This window comes from Typha latifolia, chromosome 11 (assembly GCF_019914945.1).
Source record: "Typha latifolia isolate L0001 chromosome 11, TyphaL0001v2, whole genome shotgun sequence".
NCBI lineage: Eukaryota > Viridiplantae > Streptophyta > Magnoliopsida > Poales > Typhaceae > Typha > Typha latifolia.
Genome location: NC_133096.1, coordinates 6603998 through 6631838, shown reverse-complemented (window position 1 = coordinate 6631838; position 27841 = coordinate 6603998). Strand labels below are relative to the sequence as shown.

Sequence of the window (27841 nt, the reverse complement as noted above, 5' to 3'; positions counted from 1 at the left end):
AATATGATGTAATAAAATAGCAATTGCATTTTAATCTACACCATAAGAGAGTAAATGATACAAATAAAACTATAGGAGAATGAAATAAATTTAAGCCTCATTTGATAAGATAGCATTTCCTATAAAATAGTATATAAAATTAATCATATGCTTGATAGGGGTGTGAGTCCTCGCTGGTACAAGAGACATGGAGACTTGTTCATAAATTATGCTGCGCCAACTCTTCTCATCAAAACAGACTAATAAATTTATAGTCCACAATGAATGTCTTACATAGCAAGGATAAAAGTACAATAAATGAAAAGTATTATGTATTAATCGAGGTAAAAATCTAATTCATGAAAAAACAATGCTGCAAGTTTTGTTGATTATGAATGGAGTCCAAATGTTTCAATTGGTGAATAAAGTTGAAAAATATAGGACTCAATGTAGACGTTTTAACAAATTAGGATGTAGACTGTTGTAAAGGGACAACTATTATGTTAGAACATAATTCATTACCTAATAGGCTATTTATTATACACACCTTTTGGTTTGTCTAACAACTGGAGTGTAGAAGTTGGATCAACAACTTACAACCTCCACACAAACCTATGTGAACAGATAACTGTAGCTGCTGGAATTAGCAAGGAAGGTTTCAGACAGACAGTATCAAATGAGAAATAATCTTCTTCAATTATTCACAACATATAGCCTATAGTTTTCTTCTATTACATGCTATTCCATCTAAGGCTTCAAACCAGTACAACAATAAAGAGTCATGGAACAACAGTAATGAACACAGACAACTGTAAAGCACTTTACAGCATTTACTTTAGCATGACAATGGAAGCAAGACAGAGTGCTTCCTAGTGACTTTTCAGTGTTGATGATTTATGCATTAGAAATGACCTACCATAACCCAACCATGAATTCACCAAGCATAACAGCAGGCTTTCTTCACAGATATCTTTGTGGTTGGAACAAACAGAATGATCTTGTGTGCCAGCAACAAATTAATTAGCTTCTGAAGAAAGGCTTCTCTTGAATCTTTTGGTTGCATAAAAGAATGTAATATTGGAAACTGCGTTAAAAGTTTCCTTGATGTAAGATTTACAAAATATGTACAGATCATACCAAATGCTCCCTAATGGATGAATCAGAACTATGCTGGTCTTCAGAGTTTTGGGCTTCTAAAATTTTTTGCATTGCATAGTGACACCTGAAATTTGGTAGAATAAGCATGAGTAGAAATGCATTTAATTTCAAGATCCTATAATCAGCAAGACGTTAAGATGCACTTGTTGTTCACTTATTTGGAACAAGCTGATGAGTTTTTCAAATACAACTAATTTTACAAATAGTAAGTATAAATGGTACAATATAAGACCAAGATACGATTCAATACGTGGAAGGAGATCATTAAGTTATAAAGCGAAAGGGAATGATTAATGTAAAAAGAAGATGCCCATGTCTAAAAATCTGGTTTTGAGGTATACTTGTGCGCATCTTCAAGCCTTTACCAGAAATTTTTCAGCCATGATATGATATCTAACTTGATGGATAGCAAAAACTTTCAAGTGTGAAGCATGGGTAAAATACTCGCAGGCCCAGGTTTGACCTTGCCTCACCCAAGCCCAATGTGATCTGGCTAGGGCTAAACCCTGTGTGGCTATACCAGCCTACAGCTGTGAACTCGCAGCCCAGCAAGGGAGCCCGAGCCTACAGTATGGGATGATGACAGGCTGAACCAACTCTGCTCAGCTCATGACATAGTGGCTATAGTGCTCTTCCTCATCTCCTCTCCTCCAATAACCCCTAATTCCCAATTGTAACATTATCCTCGACCTTCTCAAATCCAAAGGTTAATAGCTACCCAAAAACATCTCGCCCTCACCCATTGCCCACAGATCAATCCCCAGTCATCACTACCTTTCCTCTTGCCATTCACCCTTTCTCTTCTTAGCCTCCTCCCTTCTCATCCCCTCATTCCTTTCCCTTCTCCTTCCCCTCCTCCGTCCTACTTCCCATCCCTTTCCTCTATCCTCCCTCCTCTCTTCTCCCTCTACACTCCCTATACTTTGAGCTCAGCATTAGGACACCACTACAGCTGTCTGAGTCTTCCTTTCTCTTCCTTGGCCCTCCTCATCCTCCACCTCTTGGTCATCCAAAAGTTGCAGGGCTCAAGCCGATGCAAGCCCCAAATGTAAGCTTATGGGGTTGTCTCGCTCAGCTCAATCCAGGCTGTACTATCAAACCTAGCTCTAGCTCGGCCCTATAATCAACCCTAGCCTCAAGATATGGCGTACATAGGAAAACAAATAGTTAAATATTTGGTTTTATTTATTTCTACAACAAACAGGAGAGAAAAAAAAGGCTGGATTTGTTTCATATAATGTATGCAGCTCCATGCATGTGCTGTCCATGGGATGATATAGTAGGACAGATTGTTGATGGAAAAGATTAACAGTAGCATGTTGATGCCTATCTATACAATTTCATATCAAGGAAAAATTTGCACATGCATGCCTCGCATCTAGTGCCCTTCTTTTTAACATAATCTGTGTTTCTGAACCCTTGATAAAACTTGCTCTTACACTGAAAGTTATGTTGCATCTATTGTACGATTGAGCACTCAATCATATGTTATACACCAGATACTGCTGAACCACATTAATAAAAGGCACACTAGTAGAACATGCTATATACACAAAGTTGTACTTGTACTGCTTGTTCTAGAAAATATTAGGTTATGCTATCATAATTCACAAGATATGCAGGCTCCGCATAATAATTTGCAACAGTATCAGACAGAAACATAACAGTGGCTTAAGGACATCGAAATCATTACATGCACTTAACAAATCAAATGATGAATGGCATACCTCCAGGGTAGATGATCGGTGAACATGTAGGGTGCTACAAAGATATCTCCAAAGCTTTCTCTCTTTGCAAGGAAGGCTTTATATAAAGGATTTTCTTTCTGAATGCACCAGCACTTCCACAGAGGCAAGTTATTTCTCGGTTGTTGTACTATATGAATGATCAGACCTGGAAGAAACATCTCGGGCGGTTCTACTGGTATTTCTCTGCAAGATGCATCTGCAGATCGAGAATTTTGACCCTCATGTGGAATAATTTTATCCAACAGTTCAAAACGTGCGCCCTGATAGTTGCCATATTTATAGAGATCGTTGCCAAGGATATTGGGCTCCTTGTATTCATAGCAACCATCTTTCAGAGATTCAGAGTCTGAATTATCGAATAAAGGTGCCTCCCCACACAGGTTATGATTAAGTCTGTCATTTTCTGCGGCAAAGATATGGACTATCAAAATAACCAAGAATTCCAATGCCTGATCAAAACCTAACCTGGAACAAGGCCAGTGACGCAGCAATGCTTATCCAACAGGAGGCTGCATAAAAGAACAGAAAAATCCTACCTCTGATCATGTGCTGATTATGTATATGATTGTTGTCCTCCTCCATTAGAGTGATGGGTTTGAAAGTTGGAACAGAAACGTTACAGCTGTCTCCAATCTCATGATACTTATTTACATGCAGAATTCTCCTGGCAAGTTTTTGTATCATTGCTGAATCTGCTAAAGAATCATCAGAAAGAGAAGCAATTGCAGCAGATCGAAGCCTGAGGATTGAATTGACTGAAAGGCGAGCAGAAAATTCATCATTGTAAACAATGCTGAAAAGAACAGAATGTTGGAACTGTATAAGTTATAACAAAATTACATGAAGAGGTCATAGAGAATGAGAAGGTCTACTTCTGCTTACGTAGTAACAAAGTCCGAACAAGCTTCAGCTATTACCAAGTCCAGGCAAGGAAGGGGGCCATAAGCATATACGTGTAAGTTTGGGTATCGTCCATAAAGCTGCACAAAGACGAATTGACATAGCAAGAGAATTCTCAATCTTCTGTCACAAATGGAAAATATATATAATGTTACAAAGTTTGATGATGTTTTGATATCAATGGTACTAAACATTCTATCTGATCTTCTTTGACTATGACTTATGTTTCATGGCTAATATGATCTGTCCATCGATTATATTACTTGACATGTTCACTTTTGATATATGATTTACTGAGATATATGACTTACAATATTGACTTTGGGTATATCCTTTGTTCAATGATCTCATGAAAGTCATATATGCTTAATATTGATCTATCTCATGATAACTTGACATAGACATAGACATAGGCATAGACATAGCATGGCTTCATTAAATATCATAACTTGGTTTGGATATGTATCTTGACATGCTTATCTTATTATTATGACATGATGTACCATGATTTCCAGTTTCGGCCAATCCTGAGTGGGATCGAGATCAGCCCAATCCCGATCCTAGTCAAAACCAACCCATTGGTTGGTTTCAATTGGAGACCCGAAACTAGCAGGGAGGGTTAGATCCGAGTCGGGTCCGACCCGGGTCCCTCCCACTCTCCGACGATCTCAAATTAGTTTTTTTAGTTTTTCTTTCTTCTCTCGGAAGTGGAAAAGGGAGAGGGATGCAACAATAAGTGGGAGAGGGAAGGAGAGAGAGGGAAGTGAAGGGAGAGAGAAGAAATGGAGAAAAAAAAAAGTAGAAATATTATTTTCGGTAGTAAAAAGTTTGAGAAAGAGTGAGGAAGAGAGAGAGATGGAAGGAGAAGGAATAGAGAAGAAAAAAATCAAAAAAATTGAGACAGAGAGGGTATTATTTTTTAAGTTTTTAGACTGCATATGTGAGTAATCTTTATTTTGTTAGTTTCTTGTCATTTTTTCTAAATTACGTAATTAAAAAATAATTTGATTCAATACAAATGACCGATACATATCATTTTTCTAGATGGCTGATCCTGATCCTGATACTAAGTTTTAGAACCTTATGTTATACTATGTCTTAATGTAAAATAATGCTTGAGTATGTCATGATTGGTAGGTTTGATATGTTTAGGAGATTTTGGACCTTCTTGTAAATTTTGGCTATCCTGGTCAAGTTGGATTTTATTGAAAATTGTTGAACTCGACTTACTTGAATTGAGTTATTTGGAGCTAATTGAAAATCATGAGTTGTTACTTGACATTTGGAGTTTTTTGAAAACTTTGCCAAATGATTTCAGATTTTTCAAATTTGGTTTCGGAGTTTATTGCAAATTCTGACATGGCATTGCTTTGATCTCATCAACTTTGGATCTACCTTAAGTATTCTGCAGAATTATTTCGATGTATATTTGCTTGATAGTTAGCGAAAATTTATGAAAGTATTATGAACTGTTCTTGCTGAAATTAATGTGTGTTAAATTGATTTGGGGTTTAATTTGAAAAGCATTTGTTAAATTGATGTTTGCTTTAGAGACCTGGCGGATTCAAGTCCTAACACAATTTTGTGCATGAAATACTTAAAGGAATATAAGTCATGTTTGAACCCCATAAACAATTCAAACCCTAGGATTTTGTGCATGGAATACTTAAGCCTTTGTTTGTTTTGAGTTCAGGGGGGCCTCAGAACTTAATCAGGGACCCTAGCCAAATTCAATAACTAAACATTTTTTTAATCTTTTTTTATCACTAACCAAGTTTACTCCCCAATAAATAAAAATAAAATAAAATTTCTAATATCAATTCAAATTTATTCTAATTTTATCCTTGACATAACTTAAATCTATTAATTTCATGCATTGTCAATGTTTTCTTTACTCTCTCCCTTCTGACCTCACTCTTTCCCCTCTTCCAAAAATGCACATTTTTTTTATTATAAAAGGCTCCTCTTTTGTACACATTGGTTAAAAAGTTAAAAATTTTATTATTTAATATAATTTACCGATAGGTTTAATAAGGGTTTAAAAAAGTTGACTTGCATTTATATTTTATAAATTTAATGCTAATATTTTGCTACTATTTGCATGACACATACTCTATTTTCCTTAAAAAAACAAATATTTTTTACTTTTTCATTTCATATCAAAGTAATAATTACACTCTATTTCAAATCTTCTCTCATCTATCTCTAATTTTTCTCCAAAATAAATATGTTTCCCTCCAAAACAATTTAAAACTTACTAAGTCTAGAAATAATTATAAAGTGATTGCGAGCTTGTGAGCTTTTAAGCCTACAATAACTCAACTCTTTTTTAATAAAGTTTACATTGTGAAGAACTTAAAAAATATTAAAAAAAATTAAAAAAATAATATAGACTTACACATGGGCTTATAACCAAAAGCAAAAGAAAATTAAAAAGCAGTAATCTTGCGTTATTATTTTTAAAAAGAACATTAACTTTACGTTATTTTAGAAAAAAAATTGTAATCCCACATGTGGGCTTAGCATGCATGCTTGCAAATCAGTTTGCGAGCTTATTTAAAAGATTTTTATCGATAAAAAAATAATATTTTTTAAATTTTATCATCAAAGTCAAAAGCATTTTGGTCTATTAATTTATATATCATCTATTTTCCTCCAAAACCCACACAATTTTTACTTTTTTACATCACATCAAAGTAATAATTACAATTTAGCATAGTTCACAACCAAATACCACATTTTCTTAGCCAAGCTCAACGTACCTAAATTATGACTAAAAAATTAGGTCAACTAGTCATGTTCAAAATTTGGACTCAAACCAAACAGACCTTAAGGAATATTAGTCATGTTCAAACCCAACTTACAGGATTCAAATCTAGTGCATAGAATTAAAAAGGAAAGTGACTTTTTCAAATTCGAGTAGGATTTTTCCTTAGAAGGTTCACCTAGTACGAACTAGAAATATTTCTCACCTTTATATGAAGGATCAAAATATATTCACAAAGGTATCAAATCAATCTAACTGATCCAACTTGTCTAAGAAATCAAGGATCCTCAGGGAGCTTACTTTCTGTCAAGTGTAAGGAGCAAAATTTTGTCCAAGTGCTTGTCTACTTCCACATATGTTTTGAAGCCCTTCAGAGGATCTATATCGACTACTATCAAGTTCGAAGAAGCAATTTGTAACTCGATTGCGAACTTTATGCGGAGGCAATCTAGTTTCACGTGTAATTAATCATGAGAGACTATCAATACTCATTACAGTAGGAGCAATTGTAAGTGAATCTTGTATCTATAATTTTTATGGAATAGAATGATCCAGTTTAGACGGCTCCATAGATTTTTCTCTTCAGTGAGAGAGGTTTTTCCATGTTAAAAATTTGTTGTCTTGAGTTTGCATGTTTTTCAATATCTTTCGGACCTACTTGTTTTTTCTTTTCCCATGCCTCTCGAAATTTTGATTACTATCAGATCATAGCACCTTGGATCCACGACTTTTCACATCCAATACTAATAGGTAAGTTTCAGAGAGAAAAACCTTTGTTGTCTAGATCCATTTCAATTTTCAACTTACTCACATGTATTTCAAACTTGGGACTTAAAACCCATGTGGTTCACATCAAGTTGCAATTATTAGTTAGTTCTTAATAACGATGTAATAAAACCTAATTACCCCCATAATAATATCATCTGATTCTAAGAATGATAGGGTAGTTTGGTCATTTAGCAACTTTTATGGGAAGCAATGTTTACCCACTTGCCTAATGACCCTAGTGCATGACAGCAGGTTGTAGAGCTCAAGTGCCAGAACACAGTAGGTAGTTCTAAATTCTAAATGGTTGTTTACACCAATCAAGATTAGTAACAAGATGGACTAAAACATGAGACTTCTATGCCAAGGTATATTATATGGTTAAGGGTATGCATCACATATACAAAAAAGAGTAGCTATGGGATCAGCATGGATGGAATAAGGCATATTAACCATGCTTCGCACTATTATCCGGACAAGCTCAGAATTGGCTTGCTATCTATATGATCAGGAAAAAAAATAGCAATATTTTCCAATATATTGAAAAGCGGAAAGGGCAACCACCATGGCAGGGCGATGCACTAGCTGCCCGCCATTGCGCCATGGATAGGGGTGTAAAAGAGTCGAGCCTGAGCGAGCTGGCTCCGGCTCAGGCTCGACTCGAAATTAATTTCGAGCCTTAGAATTGGGCTCAGGCTCGGCTCAGCTCAACTCAAGCTGAGCCCAAGCCGAGCCAGACCGAGCCGAGCTCGAGCCTGAAATGAGCCTATCATCAAGCCTCATTCAAGCTGAGCCGGATCGAGCTGGACCAAGCCAGATCGAGCCCAAGCCGAGCCGAAGGAGGAGGAGGAGGAGGAGAATGAGGAGGGGAACTGCGGCTGCTTGCCGCTGCCGAAGGAGGAAGGAGGAGGAGGAGGAGGAGGCGGGGCACTGCGACAGCTTACCGCTGCTGAAGAAGGAGGCGGCACCAGGGTTATAGAAGAAGAAGAAGAAGAAGAAGAAGGAAGAGGAGGCGACACCGCGGCAGCTGCTTAGCGAAGGAGGACGAGGTGGCACCAACGCACCGTGGCGGAGGACTGGAGGAGACAGGGATTTGAGGACTGGGATTTATCTCACCCCTTTTGTACCGAGCCTATTGAGCCAAACCTGAGCAAGCCGGCTTCAACTCAGGCTCGGTTGAATATTAATTTTGAGCTGATTTTAGCAGCTCAAGCTCGACTCAGCTCTGACCAAGCCGAGCCGAGCTCGAGCTAAGCTTGAGCCGCTCGTCGAGCTTGATAACCCTACTCGTGGAAGGCAGTCTACCGCCTTGGCGGGCTGCTTGAGCGCCAAAAGGTGCTAGGTGGGCCGCACGGCCCAATAAGGCAAGCTAGCGGTTCTCTCTCTCTCTCTCTCTCTCTCTCTCTCTCTCTCTCTCTCTCTCTCTCTCTCTCTCTCTCTCTCTCTCTCACCGCTCTCCTCTCTAATCCCTAAATCCCTAATCTTGTCCTCTCCAACTCTCCCTTCCATGGCTGGCGGCAGCGAGCGACGAGGCAGCTAAGGCAGTGCGACAACATGCGGCAACAACAATGAAGCGGACAGCGATGGCTTACGGCAACATCCTCTTCGGCTCTCCCTTCCATGATCGGTGACAGAGGTATGGGCCACCATCCTTCTCTCTCTCATTTAGTCACTCTCTTACAATCTCACTCTCCCTCTCTCACTCCTCTCTCACAGTCTCACTCTCTGCCTCTCACACCGAAGGGTTTTTAACTTTTTTTTATTTTCAATTCTGTCTTAATCAATTAATCTGTTAGTGACTTAGTTCTTAACTCAGAAATTGAGATTATTAATTACTTAATTCAGCAATTAATTCAGTAATTATATATTTGTATTATATATATTTATTTTTTTTTTTATATTAAAAATGCTAGACCACCTTGTTGCCCACCTTCCACCTAGGCGTTAGGTGGTGGGGTGACCGCCCACCACCCACGGCCGTCTTTCAAAACATTGATATTTTCAATAATTGGCAAGAAAATGCAATCAAGTTATAAATTTTATCAACACTAAAGTTTATCTAACAACTCTATGATGCCAAGAAGATATTGAAGCAACACAAAATAATCAAATGATGATGCAGATCTGCAGAATAATATAATAAATTACTGCTTACCCTTAGTCCTAGGAGTGTACCAACAGCAGCTCCTAAAGAATGTCCTACAATACGAAGTCTATATCCACGACACTGACCGCCCACTCCCAACAAAGAAGAGAGGAATCCAGATGTTCCAGATGCTGAGTTTTCTGCAAGTACATTTATCATGTTACAGAAAAAATGATGAAGAGTTTTAGGGATATGATGCCAACATAAGTTGAATGTATTGCATATCATTATATCTATAAAGATAGTTGGTAGAAGAGTTTTCTAAAAGTTTGATATCAGGCTGACTGCTTGTCATCGAGTCTAATCTTTTAAACCTGTTCAACTTTGAGTTGCTCTCTAGCCACCCTATTTGTCCAGAGAAGGTTGATACTATATATGATATTGAAGAATTTAGAAAACTGCTTGTCATCGAGGCATAATTTACTGACGTAAAAGGCTGAGAGCTATTTAGTATGACATTGAAGAATTTCAAAGAGTTTGACAGAATAAGGAATGGATAAATTGTCGATGAAAGAAGCTCATGCCAAAGACATATCACACTTGATGGGCTAGTGACTATTCTACAAAAGGATTTATGAGCCACCAGCACACCTCATATTGTGACCCAAGAGCAAGAGATGTCTCGAAAGGCATAGATTTTGTCACCATATGCTGTCATTTTGCTGAATAGAATGAAGAATAAAGCATGAGTAACGAAGTGGAGGCGGATGGAGCGGCTGTGTGTGTGTGTATGAGAGAGAGAGAGAGAGAGAGAGAGAGAGAGAGAGAGAGAGAGAGAGAGAGACCAGGTGTACTGTGTTGTGGGAAGGAAGAAGAGAGGAAGATGAATGTTTGCTATTGGGTTGGCTTCTAGTCTAAAAAAACCCAACATATCCCTGAAACTCTGTTAACTTGAGTTAATAGGATTTCCTTGAAACCCTGTTAACTAAATAGAATTTTGAGTTCCAGTCAAGTCAATTCAGGGATGAAGTCCTAATTATCAGAGTTTCTTGAGTAAGGTTAGCTCAAGACCAAAGCAGAACAAACAACAAAACCAATTCCCCTCATCTCATCTTTACCCTAGAATCCTTTCTATTGCACACCCAATACTGACTTGTTATTGGTCTCTTCTCCCTCTCCTTTTCCTCTCTCCACCCCTCCCTTCATCTCCTTGTTACGATCCGACCACATGGGTTAAGTCGAGTCGAGTTGAATCTATTTATTTTTAATTATTTTTTAATATAAGCCTTTTAGGCAAGTCTAATTTAGTTATGTGAGCCATTTAGGTAAGTCGAAATAAGTCATGACGGCCCTTAAGGCAAGTCTAGTTAAGACAAGTCCAAATAAGTCAAGACAGTCCTTAAGGCAAGTCTAATTAAGTCAAGTAAGCCTTTAAGGCAATCCCAATTAAGTCATGTAAGCATTTAAAGCAAGTCCTAATTCGAGTCGGGTTAGCCTTTAAGGCTAAGTCCGAGTATGACTCATTGTACCCCACCTCTATATATAGAGGGCAAGGCTTCTTTGTTATTCATCAAATAATCTAAGGATTCAATCATTGAGAGAAATCTAAGTTTAGCCAGTTATTATTTTCGTCCTTATTTTTTTATCGTAGCCGTTATATTGTCTTTATCTTTATAGAAGTAGATCATAACCGTAGATCCTTACAAGCATCCAAACCCTAACCACCTCTTACCTCTGGTAGCCACCCTACTGCACATCCATCCACCACTCTTGGTCGTCCACCACCCTCCGACGACCGCCACAACGTCGAAAATTACCGTTCTGCCCTCCTTGACCTATCTCCATTATTTTATTTTTATCTTTTCATCCCGACCTCCGATTTGGGTGAAACCAAAGCCATTAGAACTCTAACTCAACTCACGAGGCTACCTCCACCTAAATTTTCATAATCATCCTATGGACGGATCGTTCCAGATCTGGTCCATAACACTCCTCTTCTCCCTTTTCTCTGTAACCTAAAGAGGTTCTCATGCCAAATACCGGCTGACAATTCGGCACAAAGAAGGTCGCCCAATATGGAATTTTCTAGGTGGCACTTAAATATCTTACTTAGCCAAATCATTTGCATAAAAGATGTAGTAAATTTGCATCTCTTCCTAGTGCCTTCACCACCACCTTCTTTCTCCTCTCACTATGAACGACACACCACCTCCTTTACCACAATGAAACTAACTTTCTCCTCCTCTCACAGAGTGTGAGCCACCTCCAAAATCAAATATTGAATGATTTCCTAATGTTTCTATTATCCGAATGCTAACTTCTTTACAAGCACCATTCATTCAATACATCATTAATTCCTCAACATATCAGTTCTTACTTATCTCGTTTAAACATCATCTTTCCCAATCTAGAGACGGGAAAACATTAATGTAGATAAAAGACAATGACATATAATTAGAATGGCGCAATTAAAGCGAAGTTGTTTTGGTGTTTAACTAAAATTGCTAATTAATTAGAAGGAAACTACTTTGAACACCACAGCTTCAATTTTGTAGGGGAGTAAGTCTAGTTAGTACGACAATTATTGGTAGAAGTTCAAGGACAATAAGGTGACAAAGAGGAATGAACTCGAAATAATTTTATGCTAAGTTGGGGATCGATGCACCAAAATTAATGAGGTCAATTAAATGAGCAATCAACCACAAAGATATATTTATGGACCAAGATGTGTTCTTAAGATGCAATATATAGGTAAATTGTGGAAAGGATATCATAAGCTAATGCTAATAGACAAAAACTAAGATTTATTCCTCAAATTGCCAGATTTGCTGAGCAAATGCATCCTATGTTTAGAAAGATGAATTGTAAGATCAATAGAATCATCAAATACTACAAACTTAACATGGAATATAGGAGAAATATTGGAACCTGCTCAACAGAATAAATTTACACAACAAACAAAGTTCTACAGATTTCTCGATGTGGTACAATAAATAATGTCACGAGAAGAAAGTCAATAAGCATGTTTCATCCTCCCTAAAACTAAAAGTTGTCTTTAGAAATTACTTGAAAGAAGTCTAAACAAAAAGATTCAACTTCAAAGAAGACCTTACTATCAAATATAAACTAAACATAGGTGACAATCTCATATATGGAATTGCTAACCTTTGTCTCCTAGCTGGCCATCAATTTGCAGAAAAAGCTCGCGAGCAGACTCAACAATCCCTCCGTGTCCATAATGAGGGAAAGTGGAAATAACTCTGTGCCTCGTACTTGCTGATAAATGTTCACTTCTAAAAACAAAAACAAAAAGGCGTAATCTTAATATATATACTTATGAATAAAATAGAGAATGGTGAGACAGTCTTGAGGAATGCTATAACAGTTGACAAGTTAATCCAATGATAGGCAATGAGATCATCATATTAAAGTGAAATTTTTATTTTTAGACAATGAATTAGAGTATTGATTAATGTGATGCAGAAACCCATATGAACATAACAAACTTATCATAAATGGGATAAAGTTAATTAAAATGATGACACAAAAGGTAGATTTCGAAAAACAGAACCACCTAAATGGAATAAAAAAAGAGGATAAAACTACTGATAGATGAGGTAATAAATTATTGAAACACTAGTTAATTACTAAATAAAGCAGTTCAGTTTTATACCCATTAGTCTACCTAATAGATATCTGTATTATATTTAACTTTATAATACATCTAAATTGTATCTAACTTTTCAATATCTAAAATATCTAACTTATAGAGCTTAGCAGCTTTATATACTTCCTAAACTTGACATGTCCTCATAACATGGCAATGGCTTTGGCGGAAACCAAATTAAAGTAAACTAATCTTTGGCGTTTGGGTTACACCATGGTATAAACTCGTATTTAGTGTCTGAGTTACACCGTGGTATCTTAGTCCTGACGCCAAAGTGGAGGGTCTCACTCCTACACTTGAGTCAAAAATGAATAACATATAATCAGTTTCCATAAAAAGGCAGAAAAGTCCCAGGAATCTGATCAAAATGCCTCTGTTATTCTTTCTTCTCCAGTGTACCCCAAAAAACTACAGTCATCTTCAATTGCCTTTCCTCTTCTAACCCATGATATAGAACTCTGCAGCTGTGCACCCCAAGATAAATAACTGTTCCATACCCTAACAAATTTAATGGAAGAAGAAATAATTGTATTTGGATTATCTAGTTTAGTACCAGTGTACCACATTATTATAGCATACCACCACCATAGTTGTCATATGATGAGTTAATTGCAAAGCCTCAGGGAAAAATAATAATAAAGCATAGTATGTCAAGATATTACAAACTGGAAGTTAAACAACAGAATATCATGATAATTAAGACAGCATATGATCCATTATCTATCTCAATAAGATAATTTCGAGGATAGTATGAGTGAATGTTGAGAATAAAGAAGACACACACATGCAGGCACGCACACACACACACACACACACACACACACAGAGCGAGACCTAATCAGTCCATTCAGATCTTCCTCAGTAAGGGCACACTCTCTACACAATCCGTCAGTTATAAGATCTTCAGGAGTCTCTGTTCCACGTACAGAAATAATGACAGATCTTTGATCATGGAGGACCACAACAAAGTAAGCAACCTCACGCTTTGCCTGCAAGATTTAGAAAGAAAAGAAGCAACATTAGGACTTAAAGACTCCATCACTGTTGCATCTATCTTTCAGTGCATGTTCTGGTTCAAGTTCAATAATTCGAACTAAGACGCAGTTTCTAACAGTTAGCATGAAGAAAACTCTTTGAGTGGCTGTCTTATCATTTTTGTACTCGTAATGTGCCTTGAACTGTTGAACATGTTAACACAATTGCAGAAAAGAGGATTCATGATACTCACTTGATGGCAAATGCCAAAATGGGTACATATTAGCATTGCAGACACACATTATCCTATTTTAGGACAAGTTCAGATAGTAACTCTTCTCAGTAACAACTTATAAATTTAGGTAACAGAAGAAAAACAATCAACATCAAACACTAAATATGGGGAGAGAGAGAGAGATTTACCAGATGATTACGTAGAATTGCAGACAATTCTTGTTGCTTAAATATAATTATATTTGCCAAGTATACTATTCTTTATATATGTTTGGATAATATTTTTCATTATATGACTTGCTTTTCTATATCCATGTATGCTCTCAATCTAAAATAAGTAATGAGATATAAACATATAGAAATCATGACTTCAAAGATTAGAGAGCATAACTCATTATTGCTGAAGTTATAACTCATAAGATGTGAATAAAGATAATATTTTGGTATTTAGTGAATGTAAGAAGGGTATCCACCATGGAAAGGTTAGGACTAAGGATGAGAAAATCTGAACTCTAGATCCCTTTGAGTACATTCTGTGGTGACTTATGTGAACTGATACATAGGGGTAGCAAAAATTAACCCGATACAATAACCCAGTTGTTAATCGAGTTTGGGTTTAATCTAATCAGATTCAGGTCATAAATGGGTCAACTCGCTTAACCCGATTATTAATCGGGTCGTGTTCGAATTTATACCACTGACCCGCTTAACCCGTTTAACCCATTTAAGTATATGAGTCGAGTCAACCCACCAACCTACAAACATATATATGTATATTTCTAATTTCTAATCCTAAGACCTATGTCCCCAAGGCCAAGACCCCAACTCTCTAAGCCACTCACACTATTAGTCTATCACACATTCGCACTCTCGTTGCATCGTCGTTGCCCTCACCCATCACGTCATTGGATCTCCTCACGCCACCGAGTAACATCGCCGGACGACGACGTCGTCGCCCTCACCCATCAAAAGAAATCCTCGGATCTCCTCACATCGTCGTCGCCCATCAAATCTCCTCACGTTATCGGATCTCCTTACACAGTCATCGCCCTCACCTATCAAAAGAAACCCTCGGATCTCCTCACTCCTTATGTCGGTTGCCCGTCGGATCTCCTCACACTGTCGGATCTTCTCACTCCTCCACACAGTCACCGCCTCCTCCCAGTCCTACATCCTCCTCTTCTTCCACTCCACCCAAAAGGGTTCGTGTCCATCAAGAAAAGGCTAGTGCACTAGCCTTATTAGATGCTTCATTAGTTTTGGCAGTTTTATGAGTTCAAGTTCTAGATTGTAGATCAAACTCTATTGACAAAATTGAGATTTTTAAATGGGATGGTACATCAAGTATGAAGAAATTCTTGCTTGCCTTTGGGATGGCATTGAGATATTCTTTGTAATGCTGACTACATTTTTCACTAATTATTTTTACTGCAACGTTTTAAATCTATTTAATTGGTTTGTTAGATTTGCTTAATTACTGATTTACTGTAATGTTTTACTGCATTGATATGTTCCAATTTGCTAGTAGCATTATGTATTCCAATGTTTTACTACATTGTTAGATATGCTGGTTAGATACTTAGATATGCTTGTTAGCATATTTTTACTATAAGTATACTAGAAATCTGCTGTAACTTTGTAATATGTTAGCATATTTCTTGCAATATGTTAGAATCGGTTGTACTAGAATCTGCTGTAACTTTGCATTCTCTATTTTAAGAATTGATGAATATTGTTTCCCTCATATTTTTCTGTCAAATATCTCACTAATCCTATAGTGGCATCTTATCCATAAGCCTTTTTACCCTTGCTCATAAATGTGTATGCTGAACTAATTTCCAACCTCTGTCATATACAAACTATAGAGGGGAAGTATCAACTTTATAAAATTCATTTCCACTTGCATATCTGTATGCATTTGGTCATGCTCGGATGGGTGATGTCTACCTCCATGTCTTTGCTTTTAATGTAATCATTTTATTTTCTCTTTGCCAGTTAATAGCTAGAAAGCTAGTGGAAAAGTTGGGCCACATCTGCCTGTCGAGTGCCGAAGAACTATAACACCCCCGCCCGACACGTGCACGTGCACGCCCACGCGCCCACACGGCACGCGCGGCGCACGCGACCAGTCGGGCGGGGCACGTCACGCACAGATACTCTCATGTGCACATATAATCATAACATCATCAAATAAAACATGCTAACATATCCATGATCACATAATCCATCAGTTGGGCGGGGCCCGTCACGTGCGGCGCACGCGACCAATCAGCGCTAGGGCCCGCCGCAGCCGGTTGGCAGCGGCAACGCGAGGGGGTGCGTGGCACCTCCCCCACGCTGCCCCATTGCATGGGCACGAGGCCGGCCACATCGTGCCCATGCAAAAATTACTAATAATTTTCTTTTTAAAGATAGGTTGTTACACGAACCCTCTTCTTCAGGTCCCTTCAATGAGTCCATGGAATTTATTGAACATAGCACCCTACATAGGATAAGTGAAATGTGTTTGATCTTTTTAATTGGTTTGAAGTGTTTAATTACTGATTATTATTTAATTACTTATTTCCGTGCATTATTTTTAAAATTTTTTGTTAGATCTGTTTAGTCAAGTCCATCTCACTTGATTTCAGTTTAATTTAATTTAACATATGATAATCTAAACTTTATTTTTCTCTATCTTCTATCTTAATTATTTATATTCCCTTGTATTCTTTTTGATAGGGTCATGAGCTTTAGACAATAAAATAAAGGGCTTAATGTTGTTGTTTACTTATTTTAAGCTATTTGTAATTTGAAATGAATTGTAGTTTTAAACTTTATTCTAATTATCATGGGATTGTTAGATTTGAAAGTTGGAACGAAAATTTGTTGTATGTATTTGTTCTAATTGTTCTAAACTTTATTCTATACAATTTGTTCTATGGATTTGGGTTTAAGAGTTGGAACTTTATTCAAAATTTTAAACTTTGTTATATGCATTTTGTTATAGTTCAAATCTGGACCGATCTAGAGGTAAGAAAATTGTGAAAATTTATATAGAGGTAGCCTCGAAAGTTAGGGTTTCAATGGATCTAGTTTTACGAGAATCCGACATCTGGATGAAAAGATATTAATAAATTAGTAGAGTAAGATAAAAATATGGCAAAATAGTAAATATCCGATATTGCGATGGTCGTCAGAGGGTGGTGGACGGCCAAGGATGGTGGTGGACAGCCGTAAGGTAGGATGGCTGTTGGTGGAGGAAGATGGCTAGGGTTTGAAAGGTCGAAACGTTTCTAATTTATGTTGTATAATTTTTGAGTTAGAAATAGGTTATTTTATTTATATAATACACTATTTATATACGATAAATCAATAAATATTAATTTTATATAGGGCTAATATTATTGTGTTATTTGTGTCGTGTTAATATGACCAATTTATTAAATGGGTTAGACGGGTCGTGTTATTGTGTCGTGTTAATACGACTCGTTTATTAAACGGGTTATACGGGTCGTGTTATCTTAAAGTGTTTAACACGACCCGTGTATTAAACAAGTTAGACGGGTCATGTCGTTAATAATCGAGTCGTGTTCGTGTCTACCAAATGCAACCCATTTATTAATCGGGGCATGTTCATGTTAAGCTAAAGTTGAGCCGACCCTAACCGGCTTGACACGACCTGATTGTCACCCCTGCTAATACATGACAAGCAACGGAGATATGTTCAACTCAGATAGCATAATATATGATTGGTCGTGTCCTTCGTCAACGTTAGGAAGAGAGGCCATCACTGCAAGGACTTTCCTTCCATTTTAATTTGACTGCAATCAAAGGAAGAGATGAAACGACCCATAACTTAGTGAATTCATTTGGTAACCCTGATCAGATCAACTACATGGAAGATAGTCGAATGCCAACCTAAAGTTGCACGAGTTTGTCATGAGATATCAATTGATTTAACGAACAGGTATTATAGAGTAAATTACATTTTAACCCCTTGAAATATGACACATTTTTGCTTCCATCAATCCCTCAATAAAAAGTTGGACAGATGCACCCCATGAACTACTAGAACTGCGGAACCTCTAGAAGTCATTAATAAAAATACAAAAGTATGGCTTTGTCCTTTTTTATAATGAAATGGCAATCGAAAGAGGTTGGATTTGATCAATGGGTAGAAAAAATCCTAAAATAGTCTTATCCCCTTTCTTCTCTTCTTCTAACTCTCTTCTTCTCATGCTCTTCTCTTCTTTTATCCACCTCTCGGTTGCAATCTAAGCTCTCCATGCTCATGCCCTCCACCTCAACCACCCCCCTCCTGCCTTCTCTTTTTCCACATACCCGACTCCATCTCCCATGATCCCTTTATCAGCACCATAGATTTAAGTATCAGGCAGCACAACCCATTACGCTGGAGATGTTTCATGCTGCCATAAGGTTGGAATGAGAAGTAGGCACTGATATAGGAACCTGTTGCACAATTTGTGTTGCCCAAAACGTTAAGTTCGAGTCTACACAAGTCGATATCAAGCAGTACAGTCTCATGCCATTCAAAAATAGAACGAGCTGCATTAAACCGACAGAGAGTTTGTACTGGTCACCAAGCATGCCAACGGCTCATGTTTTCCTAAAAAGATTCCTCATGGAAGAATTCACAATCCTCAGAAATTTGCTATTGGTCATAGATGATAATTCCTTAATGGGGTGCAACAGTTCAGCTATTATTCTAAAATATCAAGTAGGCATCATTACCAACTAAACTAGTACTGCAAGATGCTATCAACTATGAAATCATGATCTTACTTGACAGACACGGCCACGTAAAAGAGCTTCAGGTTGCAAACCAGCATACTTAAGAAAGGCTGCCGCATGTCCTCGCCACCAATTATCACCTTCGAGTGTGGGACGTCTAAACGAGAAAAGAAATAGTTATTGCATGTAACGAGAAGATGATAGGCTACCATAATTTATAATACAGGCATACATACACACATATACATTATGTATAAACAAGCTCTAATGTCTCATTTGTTTTAGGAATAAAATTAATTCTTGAATAGGTATTTCTCTTTGTTATTCCCAAAATGAAGTAATTATTCTAGAAATAACTATTCATATGTTTACTTGTATTATATAATAAGAGTATAATAATTATCTTTAATATGATTCAAAATGAAAGAAAATATGAAAAAATATATATGTTTTATTTTTTATTAAATTACCATAAATGTTTTTTGATTTGATATAAAATAGGTTGATGGGATATATATATCGAGAGTAAATTAATAATTTGGTTAGTGTGTGGTATAAGATGTAATTTTGATGAATAGTATTTATATTCTAAAATATGGTTATCATAATGTTTAGCTATTGTTCTGGAATATTTCAGGATAAGAAAAAAAATCCTGAAATGGATGGGCTAAGTCAAGATAGGGGCATTTGACATCAAGTAACCACTAGAAAGAGCAATATCCTAGGCTTTATTTGGAGAAGTGGGATAAGAGGGTCTACCTGAGATAAACCCCTTTTATCCTAAAAAAATCTTGTCAAACAAGGGATAGAGAGGTAGGGATAGAAAAAAGGAAATTAAGGGGGTTTATTCTAGACATCAAGTTACCACTAGAAAGAGGAATATCCTAGACTCTATTTGGAGAATGTGGGATAAGAGGGTTTATCTCAAATAAACCCCCTTTATCCTAAAAAAATCTTGTCAAACAAGGGATAAAGAGCTGGGGATAGAAAAAAGGAAATTAAAGGGGTTTATTCAGATATCTTTATCCCAGCTTTTAGCTTGGATAAAAAAAATGGCATATTCTACCATTCTATCCCAAAAGGCCAAATTATCAAACTAACTATCTCCAAAAGCCCAATTACTAGAATGTACATTTGTAATGACTATAATATATATTAAAGAATTGTAATGTGACTGCAAATATATATTTAGATATATCTGTAGTGAACATGTTTTGATATGGGATATTAATTTGTGATGGTATTTATATTATGTAAATTATGTTGAATTAAGTTAAAATAATTTTTAGCTAATAATTCTAAAAATAATCATAAAATGATAATATAATTGTTTTATAATAAGATTACAAATTCTATGTAATTTTAAACCTATTTCTTATCTTTCTATAGAAAAATAAATAAAAATCTACTTATATTAAAATAGGAAAAGGACAATTAAGTCAATATGATCAGTTAACCAAACATCATCTTATCCCATAATTGTTATCCAACACTTATCTTAATTTTCTAACCAAACACCAAAAATAAAATTGGGATAAAAACTTGCTTTATCTCAGGATATCCTGAGATAAGTCCTCATTTTATTTCAATCTCAATTTTTCCTTATCCCATTGCTAAACGAGCCCTTAAAAAAATATAATTGGCTTCTCATGTAAATTGCTAGTTAGAAAAGATATAAAGTAACATTCATCCATATAACAATTCTGTACTTATGGATTAAAATAATGTGCTTAGTGTTTGTAGATTTACAACATGGAAGGAAGCAGTGAAGGTCAAATTAGACAAGTTGATACAATATAACCTAAATGATAGTAATAATAAGTGGTATACTTTGTGTCAAGGATTAAAGTGTCATGGGCAGTTGGCTGTGCCAGCAGCTTGTCAAAATAAGACATGGTGTATGGCACAGCCGATGCCATGTAGTACAGCCATTATGCAAAGGGCAAAGAGAGAGAGTTAAAGGGAGATGCGGTAAAGTTTGATGATATAAGAGTGGCAATCAGGACAGGTTAGTCAGGTTCAAGTCAAGTCATGATAATGCAAATATGAACATAACAGCTTATTAAACAGGTCAAAATTTCTAAACACGATATATTTTATTAAATGGGTTACACGGGTCATAAACGAGTTATAAGGTAACATAAATTATTCAAATTTATATAACTTATTTGGATTATGAATAGATTTATTTGAGTTATAAACAAGTTTATTCGTGTTATAAACAGCTTGTAATGTCATAAATGAGTTATTTGGATCATAATCAAATTATTGTGTCATAAATGAGTTATCATGTCAATATGCCATAAATGAATTGGGTCACGTCATAAATGGATTAGGCAGGTCAACTCATGTATAACCCAAACCTGATTACACTAAACCCAAACTCGTTTAAAGCATTCAGATTCTTGTCAAGTTATGAGGTTCGATCAAGAATCATTACCCTTAGAGTGATAAAGAGGAGGGTGAAGAGATGATACGAACCGGCTTGACCCAATTCAAATCAATTTCTGGATGGAAATTTGTACAAAACTTTTAAGAGAGTTTTTGGTAGATTTGGTCGTTGGATCGATATGAAACTTTAATATGTTGTAACCCTGAAAAATGTTTTTATAATGAATCTAATTTTTCGCAGATAGGATAGCTAGATTAGAAGATATCTTCAAAAAAGTGGATGAAGGTCAGAGAGTCAGCTCTTATACCAATGTTACGAACCAGATCTAGACCGATCCGGACATTAAAAAAAATTATGAAATGGTAGCTTCACAAGATAGAGTTCTAATGGCTCTGATTTCACGTCAATCGGATGTCTAGATGAAAAGATATGATTAAAATAGTGAAGCAAGGTCAGAATAGGGCAGAACGTAAATATTCAACGTTGTGGCGGTCATCGGAGGGTGGCGAACGGCCAAAGGTGGTGGTGGATAGCCGTAAGGTATGGTAGCTCGTGGAGGTAATGGTGGCCATGGTTGGAGGTAGAATTAGGATTTCTAACTTAGATTTACTCCTAAAAAAATAAACGACTATTATTAACTTATTTCTACTCCTAGATTATCTTACTCTTACTCTTAAGATAAACTCAAGACTAAAATAATTTTCAATACTTAGATGCTTGGATCTCTAAACAAAGGAGTACAACCCATTTATATATATAGGCCGGGTATAATGAGTCCTACTCGAACTTAGCCCTAAATACTTATACGACCCAAATTAGAACTTATGTTAAAGACTTATATGACTTAATTAAACTTGTCTTAGTAGCTTATGTGACTTAATTGAATTTGCTTTAGTGGCTTACATGACTTAACTAAATTTGCCTTAAAGGCTTACATAAAAAATAAATATAAATCAATTAAAAAATAAATAAACTTGATCAATCGAGCCCAATGTCCTTATAGTGCGATCCGAATGGACCTAGTTAGCATCAAGAGAAAAGCAATAAGAAGGGAAAAGTGGCTAAAGGAACCAAAGGAGGATAGAGGAAGAAAATTCGATTAGGTGGGTTCAAGCTTGACTTGATCGGGCCTAGTCCTTTCTCAATTTAATGCATATCAAGAACACTTGTTTCCTTAGGTCAAAGTTCAAAGCTGTGATGTTTGGAAATGGTATTCAAGATAGCCCTTTTTACTTTTTCGTACTTGTTTGAATATAGAGTTACAAGAGCTATACCAAACAAGGAAGTACTATGGCTGTTCCAAATTCCAATTCAGTTCTATTATCTAAGAGGCATGCACTAGTATATCTAAGTCAAAATATTATGGCTAGAAAGGAAAAATAGTAGACTAGGGAGAAAAATTAATTTCTCTCCTTTCCAATGGCAATAAGCAATGTTTGACAGAAGCTAACTGTGAAGGGCATGGGTTTACAAATTCTTCTTGGCATAGAAATATAGATGTCTTGCACCAGCGCAAGATAGAGAGTGCTACTCAGCTGCTCAACACATGAAATACATGCATATCCACTTTAACCTTCGGTATGATCATATCAAATTCAATAATCTGAACCTAACAAAGGAAAACCAATGGGTGATCTAAGAAGGGGAAAGTAGTCCACATGTATCTCAGCCTAAATAGAAATGGTCAAAGGCAAATATAACAGACTAAAGCATTGACATCAACCAAACCTTTATTTCTTCCCACCGGGGTATAACTTAAAATGCAGTTGCCAGATTCATCCAAGAATCTAACCAATATTAGGATGTAATAAAAATAAATACACAATTACAGTTTGTCCCACTGATCCCTTGTTATATGATCTGTATAACGGATTTGGTCCATATATATGCATTGCTTATTGCTTACTAAGACAAGCTAGCAGTAATTGGGGTCCAATACATAAACATGTAGAGAAATAAATGGTAAATGGGGTAAGTGTAATATGAACCTGTTACGAGTCCACGGACATAAAATTCCTTGCCTGTACAACCATGCACAAGGAAACAAAATGGGATTCCTTCCAAAATCAAGCAGTGGTCCCTGCATCAAGACTGACAAATTAGAACGTATGAGGCAAACATAAGACAACTGAGCATTTCTGGTATCCAACCGTGTAAGCAGCTTCAGCAAACGGATGGAAGATTGCAGCTTCTTCTATAAGTTCTTTGGGTGCTTCTACAAGCTTACTTTGCAAGGTAGGCAATTGTCCATTCCTTTGTAGTAGAGCAAGTCCTGAACAAAGAAAACAATTGAAATCTTTGAGCAGCAAAATTGAAAACATAATATCAGAACGTTAAGGTCGCAACTAAAATCAGTTACATAATTGTTTACAGGCTTACAAAAAGATTGTTTCTCCACAATAACTTACTTAAAGGAGCAAATTATGTGGTACAGAAAGATCAAATTAAAATGTGGCAAGAGTAACAACCTTCAGCTTCGAGACTACAAGAACTAGCTAAACAGAATTAATTAGTTTTTCTTCCTAAATCAAATCCTACTTTAATATGGATTTGACTTGAGTAGTCCGATGGTCATTTAAGCAGTTCTCAGCTTGACGTGATCACTGTGTCTTAATATGACGTTTCATCTTTCCTAGAGAAATTCTGCTTTAAAAAAATTAGGTATAAGTAGGAATAAAAATATAGAAGAGTTGAAATATAATTTGACAATCATTTGCAAAACACAGGGTAAATTGTGAGAACAAGATATCCCCATAGTTTATATCTACATCATGATTCTTTCATACAACATTATTTCATCAACACAAAAAGCAGAAAATCATAGAGATGTTTTGTGCATGTTTAGTGTTTTGACCATGAGATAGAGACAATGTGAAGTATCAAGCTGCTTAAAGCTGAAGGTTTATCCTACACGAGGGAAATTAACCTGCGAGTAGTTCCAAATGCCCGGTTCCAGATGCACGATATGCAACCAGATCACCAAGGAGCCTTGCCACAGAATAGACTTCATCTTCTTCTAAGACAGTCCTGGATTGCAAAATTAGTAAGTCAGAGAGATTAACTAAGAATAAAGCTTCATTTCTTAATAATGAAGAGAGCCCTACAGATACTTCACACGTCCTAGACAGCATAAAGCCTCTCGAATCCCATGATCAAATACCTCCCTGTAATGAGCTTTCCATGCAGAATCATGAGTTGCATAAAACGACCTCCACCTCAATATATCTGAACCCGTAAAGCTTTGTATAATAACCACAAGCCACACCAGAACAAGAAAAATAATAACTAAAATTTGTTTCCAGGCCCGATTAGCTGTTTCCTGCCCTACATTACAAGAAAAGGCACCAATTAATAGAAGAAAGGCACAAAAAATAGGAGTTGTTTTAACAAAAAATCTATAAACACTTTGGATTTTAGACATACAGGTGCAAAAACAAAATTAGAAACCAGGCAGTCACTGTCCTGATGCATATGAAAAGATTTTGCAATTCGACAATGTGTTCATTTCCATCATTGCCGAAGCCTTTTCCCAACAATATATGGCCATCTAGAACACAAACTTATAATTGAGAAGCATCCTAGAAGTATTGTCCATTAAGAGGATTTCAAGCAGATTGATAGACGGTCGTAAATATTTCACTTCTTTTCAAACCATAGTAAGATGTAGTCCAGTAATCAGCATAGATGCAATCTATAACTAAGAATCATGAAGTGCCATTTGCGGGTAAGAGTTATGGACTATATAGCAGCAACTGACTTTGTCTAGTATCTTCCACATGCAGGGAATCTAAATCACCTTAACAAACCCTCTCTCTACATCAGTTCTTGTCCCTCATCGTATCAATGAACCACAATCACCAAGACCATAGCCTATTAATTTGCCCTTCCTTTAAGCCTTCATCCCATGCAATCTATTCCTTACAACTCCTTCCCACCTGTTAGATTTTGGCATATCCATGTTCATTCAATAACATTAGAGAATACTTAGATGTTAGAATAATCATTGCGCATATATACTTGCTTTCACAAAGGCTGTCTCTTTTCACGTGCCAAGGACTTCTCTCACAAGCTAGGGGTTCATATCCACTAATGGTTCTTCAAAATAATATTATAGTAAGGGCTTCTTTTCCAGATAAAGAAGTGGTTACATGGAGTTGATTTTTCCATATACGGGATATTTCAGGATTATTTATCTTGCTTCCTAGCTTGACATGCAGTTCTCCATGCTCTCTTCCAACTTCCAATTTTTGGCAACATCAATTTTATCAAGTTGTCATTAATTTGTCTTGATTCATGGTATGCAACAATTTGTGCATGTAATAAACTGCAAAATGTCTGTATCAGTCATGAAAATAAGATGGTAAAAGTGAATCTCTTTTGATGTATACATACATACATACATACATATATATATATATATATATATATATATATGAAGATTTTTTTAAGAACATGTACAGACCTAACCATAAACAACATTGAAAGATGATAAAGATGAATCAGTAGATACCTGGAAAACATGCTGATCCCTTCTTATATGTAAGATCAGTCAATATAACGTATAACAGATAAAGTGCTCCAAAAAATTGCAGTACGGTGACCACCATACCAAATCTAGTCCACCATAGCCATCTTTTATATCTCACCTGTTCATCAATGGAGAGTACGAAAATTGAAAACATACCAACAAAGAAATTGAGTGACAGTGCTATCAAAATGAAAGGAATTAAATCAACCAACTGTTCGGACACAGAAAATAAACCAATTCAGAAATCTCAACAAGATTGGATCTTTCTTGTCCCAGAAGGCAAATCAACACTACCCGTCTCTCATGGCGAACCACCGCATCAACGGCGATGGAGCTCTCTATCGGACTCCTAACGATCATCTCCGCCGTCGCATGCTGGGCCATTCCGGCTCCAATCATGGACATGATCTTGACGCCGGCGACCATCGAAGCCACCGCGAAAGGGAGCCTCTCCCCACCCGGACAGCTAGAGACCACGAATGCCAGCAAGCATCCTCCCAAAATAATTATACCCAGGTTAAGGCACCCCACAAGGAGAGACACCCACCTCACCATCCGAAGCCTTGAGGCTAAACTCATAGTCTCCGCCGCGAGATCGGCCGTGGGTGACCTCGGCCGAGATCGCGACGGAGGAGAGGAGAAGAGGGGGAGGCGGCGGCGGGCGAGGTGGGGGACAAGATGAGGAATTCGGGCGAAGATGGAGACCCCTTTAGGCATCTTGATGGGACTCCGGCTCCGCCATACTTTTTGGGGATGGAGAGGAGTGACGACGGAGGAAACAAAAAAACAAAAACAAAAAAAAGGTGGGTTTTTTTTGGAGATTGGTGAAACGGGAGATCGAGTTAAATTGGCTTAATTTGAAGTTTCTGTGGGCTTGAATTGGGTCAAGCTTCATTAATGAACTGTGTCAAAGGATTCGACAACAAATATAGCTTCACTAATGAACTGTATCGTCTTCATTCTATCTAACTCTCTGTTTGAATGGAGAGAGAAAATAATTTTTTCTTATTCTATTTGGATGTAATTGAGAGAAAAGAATAGGAAAGTATTTACTCTATTTGGTCTAAAAATAGAACAGGAAAGTAAGTTTATTATGCTTAGTTTAAGAAGAGAACAGAAAAGAAAATAATTTATTCATCATTATGAACGATTATACCCTTCATCTAATGTTTTAATCATTAAAAGAAACTAGCACAAACTATAATATCAATACAAAAATACAAGTAACACAAACAACTGTTGTTTTAATATTTTAAATATCATATGCCATTCCTCAATTGGACAAATTAGATTTTTTTTTTCTTAGATATTAAAAGTAATAATTTAAATATATTATGTCTGTTTATTGAGGGGGAAGATTAGATTTTGCTTAGAATTTTTTGGATTTTGCATACCTTGTGAATTGTGTTTGATTCTCTTTTAAATTCATTAATAGAATCATAAAAAATAAAGAAAATAGTTTTTTTCATTAATTTATTATGATATTTTTGATATTTTTAACTATGTAGAATCTCTCTGAGATGTCATTTTATCGGTTCTATTTTTTATCTCAAACTTAATATCAAAAGTAGTTTATTTTACAATAAAATACTAAATAATTTAATATTTTATTTAAGATAAATAATACTAACAAATTCGACGTATTCTTATTGCACATAAGATGCTGATCTAATCAGCATTGTATATGTGGCAAAAAAAAAAAAAAAAACCTAAGACAAACTTAATTAAACCTGTCAACATTTCATCTGAAAATTTTTAAATAAACAACTAATAAATTTAAAGTTTTACATATATAAATTACCGATAATATTAGCAATTTATTTCACTAACTTATAGACGCTAAACTTATTGGCGTTTCTATCTAAAAGTAAAATAATAATGTTATCAACGTTAAGATAGGGCGAGTTT

At 36.3% G+C, this 27841-nt stretch overlaps 1 protein-coding gene across 1 annotated transcript; it reads right to left on the bottom strand.

Moving 5' to 3' along the window:
- Positions 1 to 656: 656 nt before the first annotated feature.
- On the bottom strand, positions 657 to 26768 carry LOC140798151 (uncharacterized). Its single transcript, XM_073151911.1, has 14 exons — positions 26228 to 26768; positions 25916 to 26051; positions 24510 to 24729; positions 24332 to 24432; positions 23556 to 23677; positions 23394 to 23485; positions 19065 to 19170; positions 13905 to 14059; positions 12569 to 12696; positions 9473 to 9603; positions 3768 to 3865; positions 3422 to 3678; positions 2865 to 3288; positions 657 to 1201 (listed from the first exon to the last, which is right to left on the bottom strand). The coding sequence occupies exons 1-14, from the start codon at positions 26648 to 26650 to the stop codon at positions 1111 to 1113; spliced, it is 2484 nt and encodes an 827-aa protein (XP_073008012.1). The 5' UTR covers positions 26651 to 26768; the 3' UTR covers positions 657 to 1110.
- Between the last annotated feature and the right edge of the window lie 1073 nt (positions 26769 to 27841).